The 13,544-nt window shown below is 37.2% G+C and overlaps 1 protein-coding gene across 5 annotated transcripts in view; it reads right to left on the bottom strand.

Moving 5' to 3' along the window:
• PCDH15 (protocadherin related 15) overlaps positions 1-13,544 on the bottom strand; it is a 743,522-nt gene that overhangs the window by 493,048 nt on the left and 236,930 nt on the right. For all 5 annotated transcript variants that reach the window (XM_041729528.1, XM_041729523.1, XM_041729527.1 and 2 more), the window contains one exon: positions 814-969. In XM_041729528.1, the coding sequence (XP_041585462.1) occupies positions 814-969 (156 nt within the window). The remainder of the gene's footprint in view (positions 1-813; positions 970-13,544) is intronic.

Raw genomic sequence — 13,544 nt, 5'->3', positions numbered from 1 at the left:
GAAAGTAAAACAACAAAAAAAACACGTTCTAATGAATCCGTGATACTTGCATTTTTAAAAAATTATTTAATCAGCATAAGAATTGAGTTGTGATTTTTATTTAAATATTTGCATTTGCTAGAACTTGTTTTTAAAAGCAAGGAAATAACTTGGGGCTCCTGGGTGGCTCAGCTGGCAAAGCATCAGCCTTCAGCTCAGGACATGCTCTCAGGGTTCTGGGATCAAATCCCTCTCCATGGGGAGCCTGCTTCTCCCTCTCCCTCTGCCACCCCCCACCACTTGTGCTCTCTCTCTTACTCTCAAACACATAAATAAAATATTTTTTAAAAATAAATAAAAAATAAAATTAAGGAAATCTTTTAAATTAAAAGAATATCAAATAGATTCTCCCTTCTGGTATTTCATTGCTGCAACCCCCTCAGAGATATGGGAAAGAATTAGTTCAGCAAGTTACAATGCAAATAAATAGCTCCTGTTGAACCTCAGTAAGCATATGTATGGATTTGAGCATGAAATTATCCGACATGATGGAAAATACCACTATGTTGGTCATTTAATGATTATTTACAATTTATAATTAAGCAAAGCAGATGTTGCCAATAGCAAAATAAATTCCTGAAATCTTACCAGAAGTAACCAAAATCCTATTTCTCCTAAAGCATCATGTCTTAACATGATTTTGTGTGTGGGTGTGTGATAGTTTTCAATAGCCAAGCCCATTATTGTGGAGCATCACCTGAAAGCGTGTGTAGCATGCAGGGAGTCAGATACATCAATAAAGAGGGTAGAAGGCAAGAGGCGCTGGAAACTGACCTCGTTCACGGTGGCGTAGTAGCTGTCGTGTTTGAACGTGGGCGAGTTGTCATTCCTGTCCCTCACCACGATTCGAACTTCATGGTAGATCACAGTGCCCACCTTCTTGTTGATGCACTGGACTTGCACCACGATGGAGTGTATGTTCATCGGGGGCTGCAGAACAGAAGCACATCTTTTTTTTTTAAGAAAAGCGTTGAAAGGGAAGCTTCTCGATTACAGTCACAGCACATTTGTTTCATAAAATATTATTTTAAAGTAAGAATAATCTGGATCTGGGTGGCCCCGTGGGTAGCACCTGCCTTGGGCTCAGGTCATGACCCTGGGATCCTGGGATCGAGTCCCACATGGGGCCCCCCACAGGGAACCCGCTTCTCCCTCTGTCTGTGTCTCTACCTCTCCCTCTCTGTGTCTCTCATGAATAAATAAATAAAATCTTTTAAATTTTTTAAAAATACATAAAAAATAAAACAAGAATAATCTGTAAAGATTGACCCCTTTTCCCTATTTTAAAAACAAGAGAAGGGAATTGTGATTATTTTACTGTTCAGTTCTGTGTCTCAAAATATAGATGTCGGGAGTATGTCCACCATCAGAGGGCAGCGGATGAGTATAATCACAAAACCAGTGCAGAGATCGAGGGATTGAACAAATTCTGTCCCTCCAAAAGTTAAAAAAGCAAGGATATGAACTTGCATTCTGTAAAAACAATGTATTAATGATAAAATCCTTGGGGATGAGGTGTTGCATCACATTTGTGCTCATTTACACTTTTGTTAAAATAGATGTTTATATCGGATACAAATTAAAATACAATCCAAAAATAAAATAAAATAATAACATAGAATAAAATAAAATAAAATAGAATAAAATAAAATAAAATATAAAATAAAATAAAATAAAAAATAAAATAAAATAAAATAAAATAAAATAATAAAATCCAAAGGAGAGAATCCATTCACAATCCAAACAACCTTACTCATTCTATACATGTAAATGCTGATTTTGCTAATCTTTTTCTCTCCAAATATAATATATAATTAGTTGTCTATTACACACACACACACACACACACACAGTGAATCATACCATATTTGTAAATACAGAGTTATGACAGCATTTTGGTGTGTACTATGACGCTCTATTATGTGATTTAGCAGACTCCATTATGAGTCTATGGCATAACTCGTTTTAGTAGAGACTTATGATGAAATGTTGTATGCTGTCCACTTTTGTCACTAGAAACCATATTTCAATAAATATTCTGCACATAAATTTGTGCCCGCTGGCTCCCTTTTCAATGACAAATTCTTGAAAGCGAAGGGTGTCATCCAAAGGGCACTTATTAACTCAGGTTGCATGGCCAAGAGCTTTCAGAACTGGGATGCAAACTTACATCTCTTTGACCTTTGAGTCAAAGTGTTTAACACTATAAAGTACTCCTTTGTAATTTTAAAGTCTTTTTCGACCTTACACAATTTTCCCTCTAAATACATCATTTTATCAGACCGTGTTCTGACCACCCATCTGAAGGACGAGGCCTCCAGTCTGCTCTCTCCTTCCAACTTCTCCCCTCACTGTTTATTTTTCTTTATTATATTTCTCACCCGCCCCTTTGCATTTTACACAGTTGACAGATTTATTTCAGTCTGCATCCCTTCCCTGGGCTGGAAGGTCCAGGAGGCCTGGCGTGTTGTTTAGTCATGACCGAAGCTCTCTGCCCAGTAACTATATGGTGCCTGGAGTACATCACTGTGCACCCCTCATGTCACACACTATGTGTCTTCCGGCCCATTACAGTGACCTGCTAACCATCTACTTTGTGCACAATCTTTCAGTGCACAGTTGGATCCTCTCTAAAAACTGGGAGAAGAAAAAACACCGATTTGATCACTGTAAGCATCACACGAGGTTACCCTGTGCCAGGCACATCTAGCAAATGTGAATTTTTTTTTTATTTAAAAAAAGTTACATTCCCAAGAAAGCAAATTACATGGAGTTTTTAAAATACAAACTAATAATTTTGGATTATGAAATAATTATTAGATATTTTATTGAAACCGGTTTAAAGATATAGCAGTGATCCCTGGAAGCTAGGATGAGATCATTAAAATGTCACATGACACATCTCTAAATGAGGAGAATGCTACAGAGACCGTATCTACACTGAAAGAAATTTGTTTAATCTCAAGATATTTCTTTTTACAGCCAGTAAAGGAAAAGGCATTTTAATTTACTTCTACCTGACTGAATAAATGTACCTAGAGAGAATAAATTTAAGAATCATTAACATCTGCAGGAAGATACCTGGTTAGGGCCGTATAGCTCTGTGTTCTAATATATACCCCATTTCCTTTTTAATTATTGACATAAATGAAGGCATTAAAGTCCTGTGTATAAAATTTGTGGATGTCACAATGCTCAGAACGATATATCATATATTTAATGACAAAAGGCAACATTCAAAATCATTTTAATAAGTCAGGCAAACAGCTTATATAATGATACGTTTTTACAATGACAAATTTAAATCACCTTATTGGCAGCAGGCAAAAAAAAAAAAAAAGTTAATTGCCCAAGTATAATCTAAGGCTATAAACATTAATGTGAAAATATAATTGTGAAATTTTGATAAACAAAAAGGGTCTATACTCCCATATAAATGTAAGTGGAGTGCCAGAGCAGTAATACAAACTTCATATTCATTAATTGTATCAGATGCTATAGTCAGCACCATTTTATGGGTAGATAGGATGTGAAGTCTGAACATCTCGAGGATGTGTGATAGAAATTGAGGATATTTAAGCTAAAAAGTGCAGGATGACATCTTGCTCCAGACATCTGAATGGTTGTCTTGAAAAGATCTATTAGCTTATTCACTGCAATCTCAGAGAACAGAATAACAACAACGAATGAAAAATATCACAAAGCATTTTTTTCTTCAATATAAGTAGAGGCCTTTGTATTAATCCAGAGCAGCACAGAATAGAATGGACCATCATATAAAGCAAACCCATCACCAAAAATCTGCAACCCTGAGGCAAGGAGATCAATTAAAAAGATTGGGTCTCTTCATTTTTACTATCAGTCTTAAGGTGTTTTCTTGAATAGGTTTTTAAAGAAAGTCCTACATATTTCAATTGTAAAATAAATAAATAAATAAATAAATAAATAAATAAATAAATAAATCCACAAAACAAAAACATACCACGGAGTCAAAAAACAAAACAGAAATGCTTGTACTGTTAGCCCTTGGCACCCCTTAGAAGACAGGCGAGTTGAGTTCTTCTAAAGCTATCTATCTTCTAAATATTACAAGAGACCTATAAAACCATTTCTTCTCAACTTCTAATGCTATCTTGAGTGGTTATGCGGTCGCACTGGACGGAGAGGTTACAATCTTTGTAAGTAGGGAATCAAATGCTCTGTGCACTGAGCCTCTGCTTAGTCCTGTGACATGCCCATAAATTAGAAATAACCAGGTCACTGGGAACTCTTGCCACTCTCAACTTCAGCTCCCCATGCAACTGTGAGTAGCATGGATAGGCCTTAGCTTGCAATAAATTCCAACCGTAATGGATTGGGTTGAAGGCCAGAATTCCCTGTGGCTCATATATAACACACGTTGTAATCTCGGCTTGGAATAGATTCTATTCTGCTGTATAAGAAGGTCATAAATATATCAAGTGGAGTTCTACAAGTCAGTAAGAATTTAGGGACTACAAAATGCTTAGGAATCTGTTAGGGAAATTTGGGGTTACCTTTCATAACTGGTGGCAAAAATAAGGCCTGCCAATTTTATTTTCCCTAATCCTAAATTGATTCATACATAAAGAAGAAGAAAAAAAACCCTAAACAAAACTGTGTAAATTATTTTGGGCTAATTACTTAAAACAACTACCATTCATATATATCTAGACATGCCAACTATTCTCCCGATTTGAAAATGAATGTGTAACATAATATGTAAATGCATATTTGTATGTTAGTGTTATGCATATCAAGGTTGCGGGAATGATACATACCAACAGTTGATGGAGGTTATCTCTGAATATCTGAGAGTATGAATATCTGAGACTAGAAAGTTAAGGAAAGAAAGATTTCCAACAAATATGTATGAATTTCATAATTTGAATGAAGACAAAAATTAAAAATTTTATTATGAGGTTTTTCAGATAATCACTTAGGATTTAACATGCAACATAAAGTTTTTATAAGAAATTTACTGATGTGAGGAGGGTTAGCAGAGTTGATGATGACATTCATCCTCAATCCCAGCGGAAGTGAGTTTTCTCTAGATACCATGTTATCTGGAGGGCTTACCGACTTAAAGAGAAAACAAACTTTTAGCAAACCTGTATAAGACTTGATTTTATTTTTCCTAAGGCAAAGGCCAACTTTATTCAATCCTCACAGGACTGAAAGAATTTTGTCATGATTTCTCTTCCTGTGTACTTACTAACTTTACAAAATCAAAAATCTTCATGATTTCACAGATCAACTGGGAGACTGGGAAGGAAGTAAGGCACAGCATGCTGTAGAAATTAGTTCTAAATAATGAAATAAACCTAAAGGACATGGCTGGACAGAGTTAGGAGTGTCTCTCACAAATTAAAGTTTTAATTAAGTGGTGTATTGATATAAGTTGCCTAAAGAAGAAAGTACCCACTTGGAAATCTAATTAGGATAATGTAATATTTAGATAAATTTTCATAATCAACTATTAAGGATATTCAGTTTATTTCATTGCATTCTAAGTTCAAAATTCACTGTGGTTTGGGATTAATATGGTGCAGTCCTAGTGCAGTAACCAAATCCTAGAAAACTGATATGACATGAACATAAGTAACTATAAAGCAAGTCAAAGAGTTTTGAGGGCTTAAGAGTTAAGAGCAAGAAGTTACATACCAGTGTCACATTAAGAAATATTTTACGTAGACAGTGGCATTTAAGGCAGGTCTTGGTAGTAGGTGACATTCAATTGATGGCAGAGGATAAAGGCAGTTTCTTTATTTTTTAAAGACTTTATTTATTGAGAGAGAGAGAGAGAGAGAGAGCATAAGCAGGGGGAGCGATAGACTTCCTACTGAGCAGGGAGCCAATGAGGGGCTCAACTGCAGGACCCTGGTATCATGACCTGAGCCAAAGGCAGATACTTCACCGACTGAGCCACCCAGGTGCCCTGGAGAAAGGTGGTTTCTAAGCATAGACTTAAAAGAGCACCAAGGAGGGGCTCCTGGCTGGTGCAGATAGTTAAGCCTCCACTTTTCGGTTTTGGCTCAGGTCTGATCTTAGGGTCCTGGGATCGAGCCCCACATCAGGCTCTGCCCTCAGCAGCAAGTCAGCTTGAGTTTCTCTCCCTCTGTTCCTCTTCTCTCTCTATCTCAAATAAGTCAATCTTAAAAAAAAAAAAAAAAAAAAGAATAATTGAAAAGAAAAAAGAGTACCAGGGAAGGTCTGAGCACAATGAAGCTGTGTCTACTGACAAGGCTGGAATTGTGTTTCAGACACTGAATGTAAAACGGGTTAAAACATAACATGTGGTGAGAGGACTATTAGAAGATTGTCCCAAAGTCCAAGCAAGGACAAAGAGGCTCATAGTCCGTGTATGCTATTGGCCTCAGAGATGAAAGCAGGCAGCCCTGGGGGTCATAGACACTAGCCCAGGTGGGAGTCAATGCTCTCTGTGCAGCTGCCAAATTAGAGTCTGAAAGATGGGAAGGTAGGATGTTTGGGATTTCCATGAACATGATTTCTCTCTGTTCAAAGCTTTTAAAATGTTGCCCAGAGTTTTGAGGTAAGCATAATAGGACTGTGCTGGAATCATATTTCTCTTTCTATTATTGTCTTAATTATCAATGTCATTATGACCATTACTATTTCATGCCCAAAAGTGACGAGGGAATATCGGTCATGTGAAACATACATTTGGATGTCAAACATCTTATGTGATGTTGCTTCATTACTGAAACTTACTTTTTCATGCCGGAACATATTTTGATAGTTTTCTCATTCATGACTCTTCATTTTACACCTTCACATTCTCTCTGTCTCTCTGCCTCTCTCTTTTTCATGAAGGAAATATATAGAAGTTCAGTAGACAGAAATAAAAATAAGGAATAAAAAATAATGACCATCAAGGTAAGACTTATGGTCTAACCTTGAAAACTGTCAAAAGGTCCTATGTCTACCATGTCATACAGAAGTTTTCTAATTGAATGCAATCATGGGAGGCTTGAGAAATTTTACATTTTATTTTTATCCTCAGAAATTTTCATAAAGATCATTTTTTATTTCCTCATTTTTTAACATTTAATCTTAAAAATATGTATTTATTGATATTAAGTTTTCTTTTAGTTCTGTGTGGCCGTAATTGTTCAAATGTTTCCGTTAAGATTTAATTTATGGCCTCCAAGAACAAAGTACAGAAAACATGATTTAGAATTCCTTTTCTGGACAACACACTTTCCCCAACCACTGCAGAAAGAACAGGTGGACCTGAACAGGGATCTACTGAGTGGACATGCCCTCCTTTCCTGTCTCTAACTGAGCTAAGCCAGTGAGTAATTTAGGAGCTCTCTCTTGTTAATGAGACAAGACACAGTGACTGTGATCAGCCTGCATTGAAAGCTTACAGGGAACTAGTGCAATGGGTTGGACATCAACGTGACCAAAGCCACGTAAAACCAAAGTAAGGGGACAAAATTATAAGTACACGGAGGAATCTGATCTGCAGGAAAAAGAAAACACATCATATACAGAAAGAAACGTACAGCTTAGAGATCATGTGGTCTAAGAACAAGTAGTTTCTTCTGTCCCTGATAAACTTATGATATTGCTAGAATCAAATTATTTTTCATTTCTGTGCTGTTGATATGCTTAATATTCTTCACCCATTGACTCGAGCTCATTTGATGGCATTTTTGTGCCTTCCCTTATAAGCCAAAGAACTTTGATAAAATCAGAATATTCCTATGCAATGGTCTGATTGCTTTGTCCCTCCAAAATTCAAAATTCATACGTGGAAATCCAATAAGATGGTATTAGGAGATAGGGCCTTCGGCTGACTGGCCAATATGTTTAAATGTGGAAAATATTCAACTTTAAGCATGATTTGAAAATGTACTGCTTCAAAAAAGGCAAACATACCTTTATTATGCTACGTATAAAATATTTTTTGGGAGAAGAAGGTAAGAGGCAGAAATTCTAACACCCGGTGAGTTTCATCAACCACTTTCTTATTTTCCCTTAGCAACATGAATCAAGTGATTAGGTGATGAAATTAATACCCTTATAAAAGAGGCCTCAGAGGGCATCCTTGTCCTTTTCTACCATGTGAGAATATAAGAAGTCTGCAACCTGGAGAGGACCTTCCCCTGACCTTGCTGGCATCCTGGTTTCATCCATTCAGTCTCTGGAACTACAAGAAATAAATTTCTGTTGTTTCTAAGCCATCCAGTCCCTGGTATTTTATTATAGCAGCCCAAATGGTCTAAGACATGTCAAAAAGCATCATTGTATTTGAAAAGCTCAGTGGAAAAAATTCCACTAACAAAAAATTTCCAGAGCAATTTTCACCTAAGAAGTACTAAAATAAATTCTACCCTGGTGAATGTAATATGGAGTTTTGGCAGTTGTTCATAGGGTCAAACCCTGATTGTTGGCTCTCTTTTGCTATTCAGAGCATCCACATTTTTTGTTATGATTCATTATGCTCATAAAATGAACAACTCAAAGAATGTTGGCATCCACCTAAAGAACTGCCTGTCAAGAAACTAATAGAATGCAGAGGTAGGTATACTTATATTAGAAAAAAAGAAAATACTTCAAAACACAGACTGTAATAAGAGACAAGGGACATTACATAATGATAATGAGGTCATCCAACAAGAGGATGTAACATCTGTACACATTTATGCACACAGCAAAGGAGCCACTAAATATATAAAGTAAATATTAACAGACCTAAGGGGAGAAATAGACAGCAATACAATAATAGTGGGGAACTTTAATGCCCCACCTACATCAATGCATATATCATTCAGACAGAAAATCTATAAGGAAGCATCGCCTTGAACAACACATTAGACCAGATGGACTTAGACACATACAGAGCATTCTATCCAAAAGCAGGAGGACATACTTCTCAAGTGTGCATGGAGAATTCTCCATGACAGATCAGAAGCTAGGACACAAAATTTGTCTTCATAAATAAGAATTTTGAAATCCTATCAAGTGCCTTTCCCAACCACAATGGTATGACATCAGAAACCAAATATAAGAAGAAAACCAGAAAATTCACAAACACATGGAGATTACACTACATGTTGCTGAACAACCAATGAGCCAAAGAAAAACTAAAAAGATAAATAAAAATAAATACCTTGACACAACTGAAAATTGAAACACAGTGTAACCAAACTTACAAGATGCAGGAAAAGCAATTCTCAAAGGGAAGATCAGAGGGGTAAATGTCTACATCAAGAGACCAGAAAAAAATCTCAAATAGTCTAACTTTACACTCAAGGAACTAGAAAAAGAAGAACACATAAGACCCAAAGTGAGTACAAGAGAGAAAATAACAAAGATTGGATCTGAAGTAAATGAAATAGATATTAAAAGAGACAAGAAAAAAGGTCAACAAAACTAAAAGCTTTCATTAAAAATTTATTATTTATTTGTTTATTTATTTATTTATTTATTTATTTATTTATCTGACACAGAGAAAGAGAGCACAAGCACAAGCAGGGGCAAAGCGAGAGGCAGAAGCAGAGGCAGAAGCAGAAGCAGACACCTCACTGAGCAGGGAGCCTGACACCGGGCTCGATCCCAGGACCCTGAGACCACGACCTGAGCCGAAGGCACACGCTTCACTGACTGAGCCATCCAGGAGCCCAAACTGAAAGCTTTCTTTGAAAAGATTAAGAAAATGGACCAGTCTTTAGCTGGACTCACCAAGAACAGCAACAAAAAAGAGGACTCCAATAAATACAATTAGAAACATGGAGATGTCACACCTGATACCTCAGAAATAGAGAGGATCATAAGACACTACTATGAATAATTATATGTAAACAAATTGTACAGCCTGGAAGAAATGGACAAATTCCTAGAAACACAAACCTAGCAAGACTAAATCTTGAAGAAACAAAAAATCTGAATAGATCAGTTACTAGTAAGGAGGGAGAAACAGTCATCAGAAGCCTCCTAACAAAGAAAAGCCCAGAACCAGATGGCTCCACTGGTCCATCCCACCAAATATTCAAAGTCGAATGAATACCAACCCTTCTCAAACTGTTCCAAACACAGAAGAGGGAACTCTTCTAAACCCACTGTATGTGACCAGCATTACCCTGAAAGCAAAACGAGCCAAAGACACCACAAGAAAAGAAGCCACCAAGAGTTGTAAGCAGACCTGACATCCGAAATAGGAGATTGTTTTGAAAAATAAACCTGGGCAGCCCGGGTGGCCCAGCGGTTTAGCGCTGCCTTCGGCCCAGGGTGTGACCCTGGAGACCCGGGATCGAGTCCCACATCAGTCTCCCTTCATGGAGCCTGCTTCTTCCTCTGCCTGTGTCTCTGACCTCCCTCCCCCAACTCTCATGAATAAATAAGTAAAATATATTTTTTTAAAAAAGAAAAATAATCCAGATTTATTCATCCAGCAAAACACTACACAACCATTAAAAAGGATGACGTGTACGTTCATTCACATGGAAGGATGTATATGACAAATTACAAAGCAGCTTGAAAAGAGGTGTCTGGGTGGTTTAGCCTGTTGAATGACCAACTCTTGGTTTCAGCTCAGGTCGTGATTTCAGGGTCCTGAGATTGAGCCCCGTGTGGAGCTCTGCCCTCAGCAGGGAGCCTGCTTGAGATTCTCTCCCTCTCCCTCTGCTCCTCCCCTGCACATGCTTGCTCTCTCAAATAAATAGGTAAATCTTAAAAAAAAAAAAAAAACAACTTTTTAAACAGTATGATATAAAGACACATGCTAACACACATATGTGCTTAAAAAATATACAGCAGGATAAATATTAAATCTAGGTAAAGAAATTCTAAGTCTAAATTTTTTCCTTAGATGGAAAAACCATATATATACATATGCTTTTTCTTTTCTTTTTTTTAAAGATTTTATTTATTTATTCATGAGAGACACACGGAGAGAGGCAGAGACACAGGCAGAGGGAAAAGCAGGCTCCCTGAAAGGAGCCCGATGTGGGACTCTATCCTAGGACCCTGGGATCACCAACTGAGCTGAAGGCAGATGCTCAACCACTGAGCCACCCAGGTGTCCCTGCTTTTTCTTTTTTTTTTCTGATATGTCTACCATAAACATATATTATTTTACAATTAAATAAAATTAAAATTTCCAATTGTGATTAGATTTGGACTAAAAGCACTGATTTGCCATGCTCCTTTCCTAGTAGCAATAATCTATGCTTCACACAAAACAGAAGGGTGATGGGTTAAGAATTTTCAGAATAAAAGCCTTTAGACTTTGATGAATAAAGCTCTAAGAGCATTGTGGCATCAGAGACAGCAATTCACAAGAATTTTAAAAATTCAAAGGTTAATGTAGGACATGGTAAACTGCACCGAAGTAAGAGGTTATATTGAGATTTATTTTTTCCCAGGCACAAGGAGATCACTTTCTATTAAGGGAAATATGGCCGGCATCTAATCGCTAGGGAAAGCATTAAGACTACAGCAAGTTACTCCAGTAGGACGGGATAGAAAAGTACCTATGAGGTAAGTTATCATTCCTTCCCTTGGTTCTATTTACAATGATTGATTTTTGAGATGCAAGATTCTCTAACAATCTGAGAGTAAGAAAGGTAGGAAGATACTTTACCCAAGGCAAGATTGGTAACCTGGGGCCTGTATAAGCTTGGTAGCTATTGAAACTCTTGAATCTGATGGCGTGTAATTTATTTATGTGCAAATAAACTTTTTCTTGAGAAATAAGTCCATATATTTGATCAGAATCCTGACCAAGGGCTCCCCTTCCCCAAAATGAAGACTTACCAATAAACCCATCAAGCAAAGAGCGAATTTCAGCCTAGTGTTATTATTTCCTTGACTCCTGGACATTTACTACTGGTAAACAGCAATAGGGTGAGCTTCTGAGGAGGTATTTCTCAAGGATGCAATTCATTCCTGGTATGTTATAAAGATTTGACAGTTTCTTTACATCAAATTGTTTCTTCCCCTTTTACTGTTATTCTCTCACTCAATGGCCCCTTCACCAGCTAGCAAGTCCACACCACACACTGTGTGTGGTGTTACTCATATTCATCCTTTGCTTCCTTCTTCTTCTATGCTACTCCTTTTACTATGCTTATACCTAGCTTCTAACTCTTTGCTTAAATCCAGCTCACACATTTATCCAAGAAGAGTTCCCTGACACCAAAACCCAACTAATCGGCAGCATGGCTTCCTAGTTAACTAGCTGAGTGGGCTTAGACTTTCTTCACCTAAACAGAGTACCCTAGAGCAGCAGGCTAGTAAAATATACCACCACCACCACCACCACCACCACCACCACCACCACTACCACCACCACATACAACAATAACAAAAACCAAGCAAACAAAAACCATGGAAGGCTAACATAAGATAGACAACCTTTTGTTTGCTTCATATTTATAGATTTCCCTCTTCAATATTCACTTCACAACTAATAGTCTTTAGATGTCCTCATCCACAGCATCTTTAGCTGATTCAGGTGGGTGTCTGCTGAAAACACTAATTTACAAAGTATCTTGGCAAGTTTAATGTGAACATAGCATTGCTAATCCAAAAGAACGTTTTGAGAAGAAGAAAATTAGTTTTGATTATTGTGTTAAACACACTCACACACAAAAAAAAACAGCTCAGATGATTCTTTAAATGATACCTGTGTATATTTTTTGCAATTATTACTTTTAAGTCAAACCATGTTAAGGGTATTCCCATGGCACTGTTTCAGTTTAGCTAATGTCCAATGAATGCTGCCCTTATCAGAAATTAAATAATAATGATAATAATAATAATACCAAAGAAGTAGATATTTATCTTTAAAAGACAATTTTTTTGTAAGTAATTAAAATAATATTTTAGTTTGAGACACAGAACACATTATATTTATACTAAAGGATGTCCTTCAGAAGAGAGTTGCATTGGAAAACCACTGAAATCAACTCAAGTCTTTCAGAAGTGAGACATCCAACAGCTTTGGTAATTCAGCTGTTCTTCATGATAGGATACCTAGGTTACACCACTTTAATTAAGACTTAGGTCACGTGCCACCGCTGGGCTTGCACGTTGCCAAGAAACTCATGTTCACCTTCTTTTAATGTCTTTATAAGTCAACCAGCACCCACCACAAACTCATCCATCAGCCAAGAGTAGCTCCTCCACTCTTCCCATCAAACTCAAAGTGACACCGAGCTGCATTTCCAGATGCTGCCATGGACCTCACCAAGCTTCTCTTACTCTTCCCACTTCACCACCCCCCCTTATTTGGGGGCACTCTGCCCTCAACATGTTCCTGGATGTTGGAGGGATATACCATGGCTCTCTCAGACTCAGATGGTCCCTTCCCTCCTTATTCTTCCTTCAAGGAGTTAAAAAAAATTGTGGATAAGCACAGAAAATGTCAAATTATATAAAGAAAAGTTGGGAGATCATATCAACACATGTGTGCAGTTATTAAACCCATAATAAGGTTGTGATGTGGGGACAAAGGG

The sequence above is a fragment of the Vulpes lagopus genome, chromosome 14 (genome assembly GCF_018345385.1).
Source record: "Vulpes lagopus strain Blue_001 chromosome 14, ASM1834538v1, whole genome shotgun sequence".
Taxonomy (NCBI): Eukaryota; Metazoa; Chordata; class Mammalia; order Carnivora; family Canidae; genus Vulpes; species Vulpes lagopus.
The sequence above is the reverse complement of the archived record's forward strand: the minus strand, read 5'-3'. Positions and strand labels throughout refer to the sequence as shown.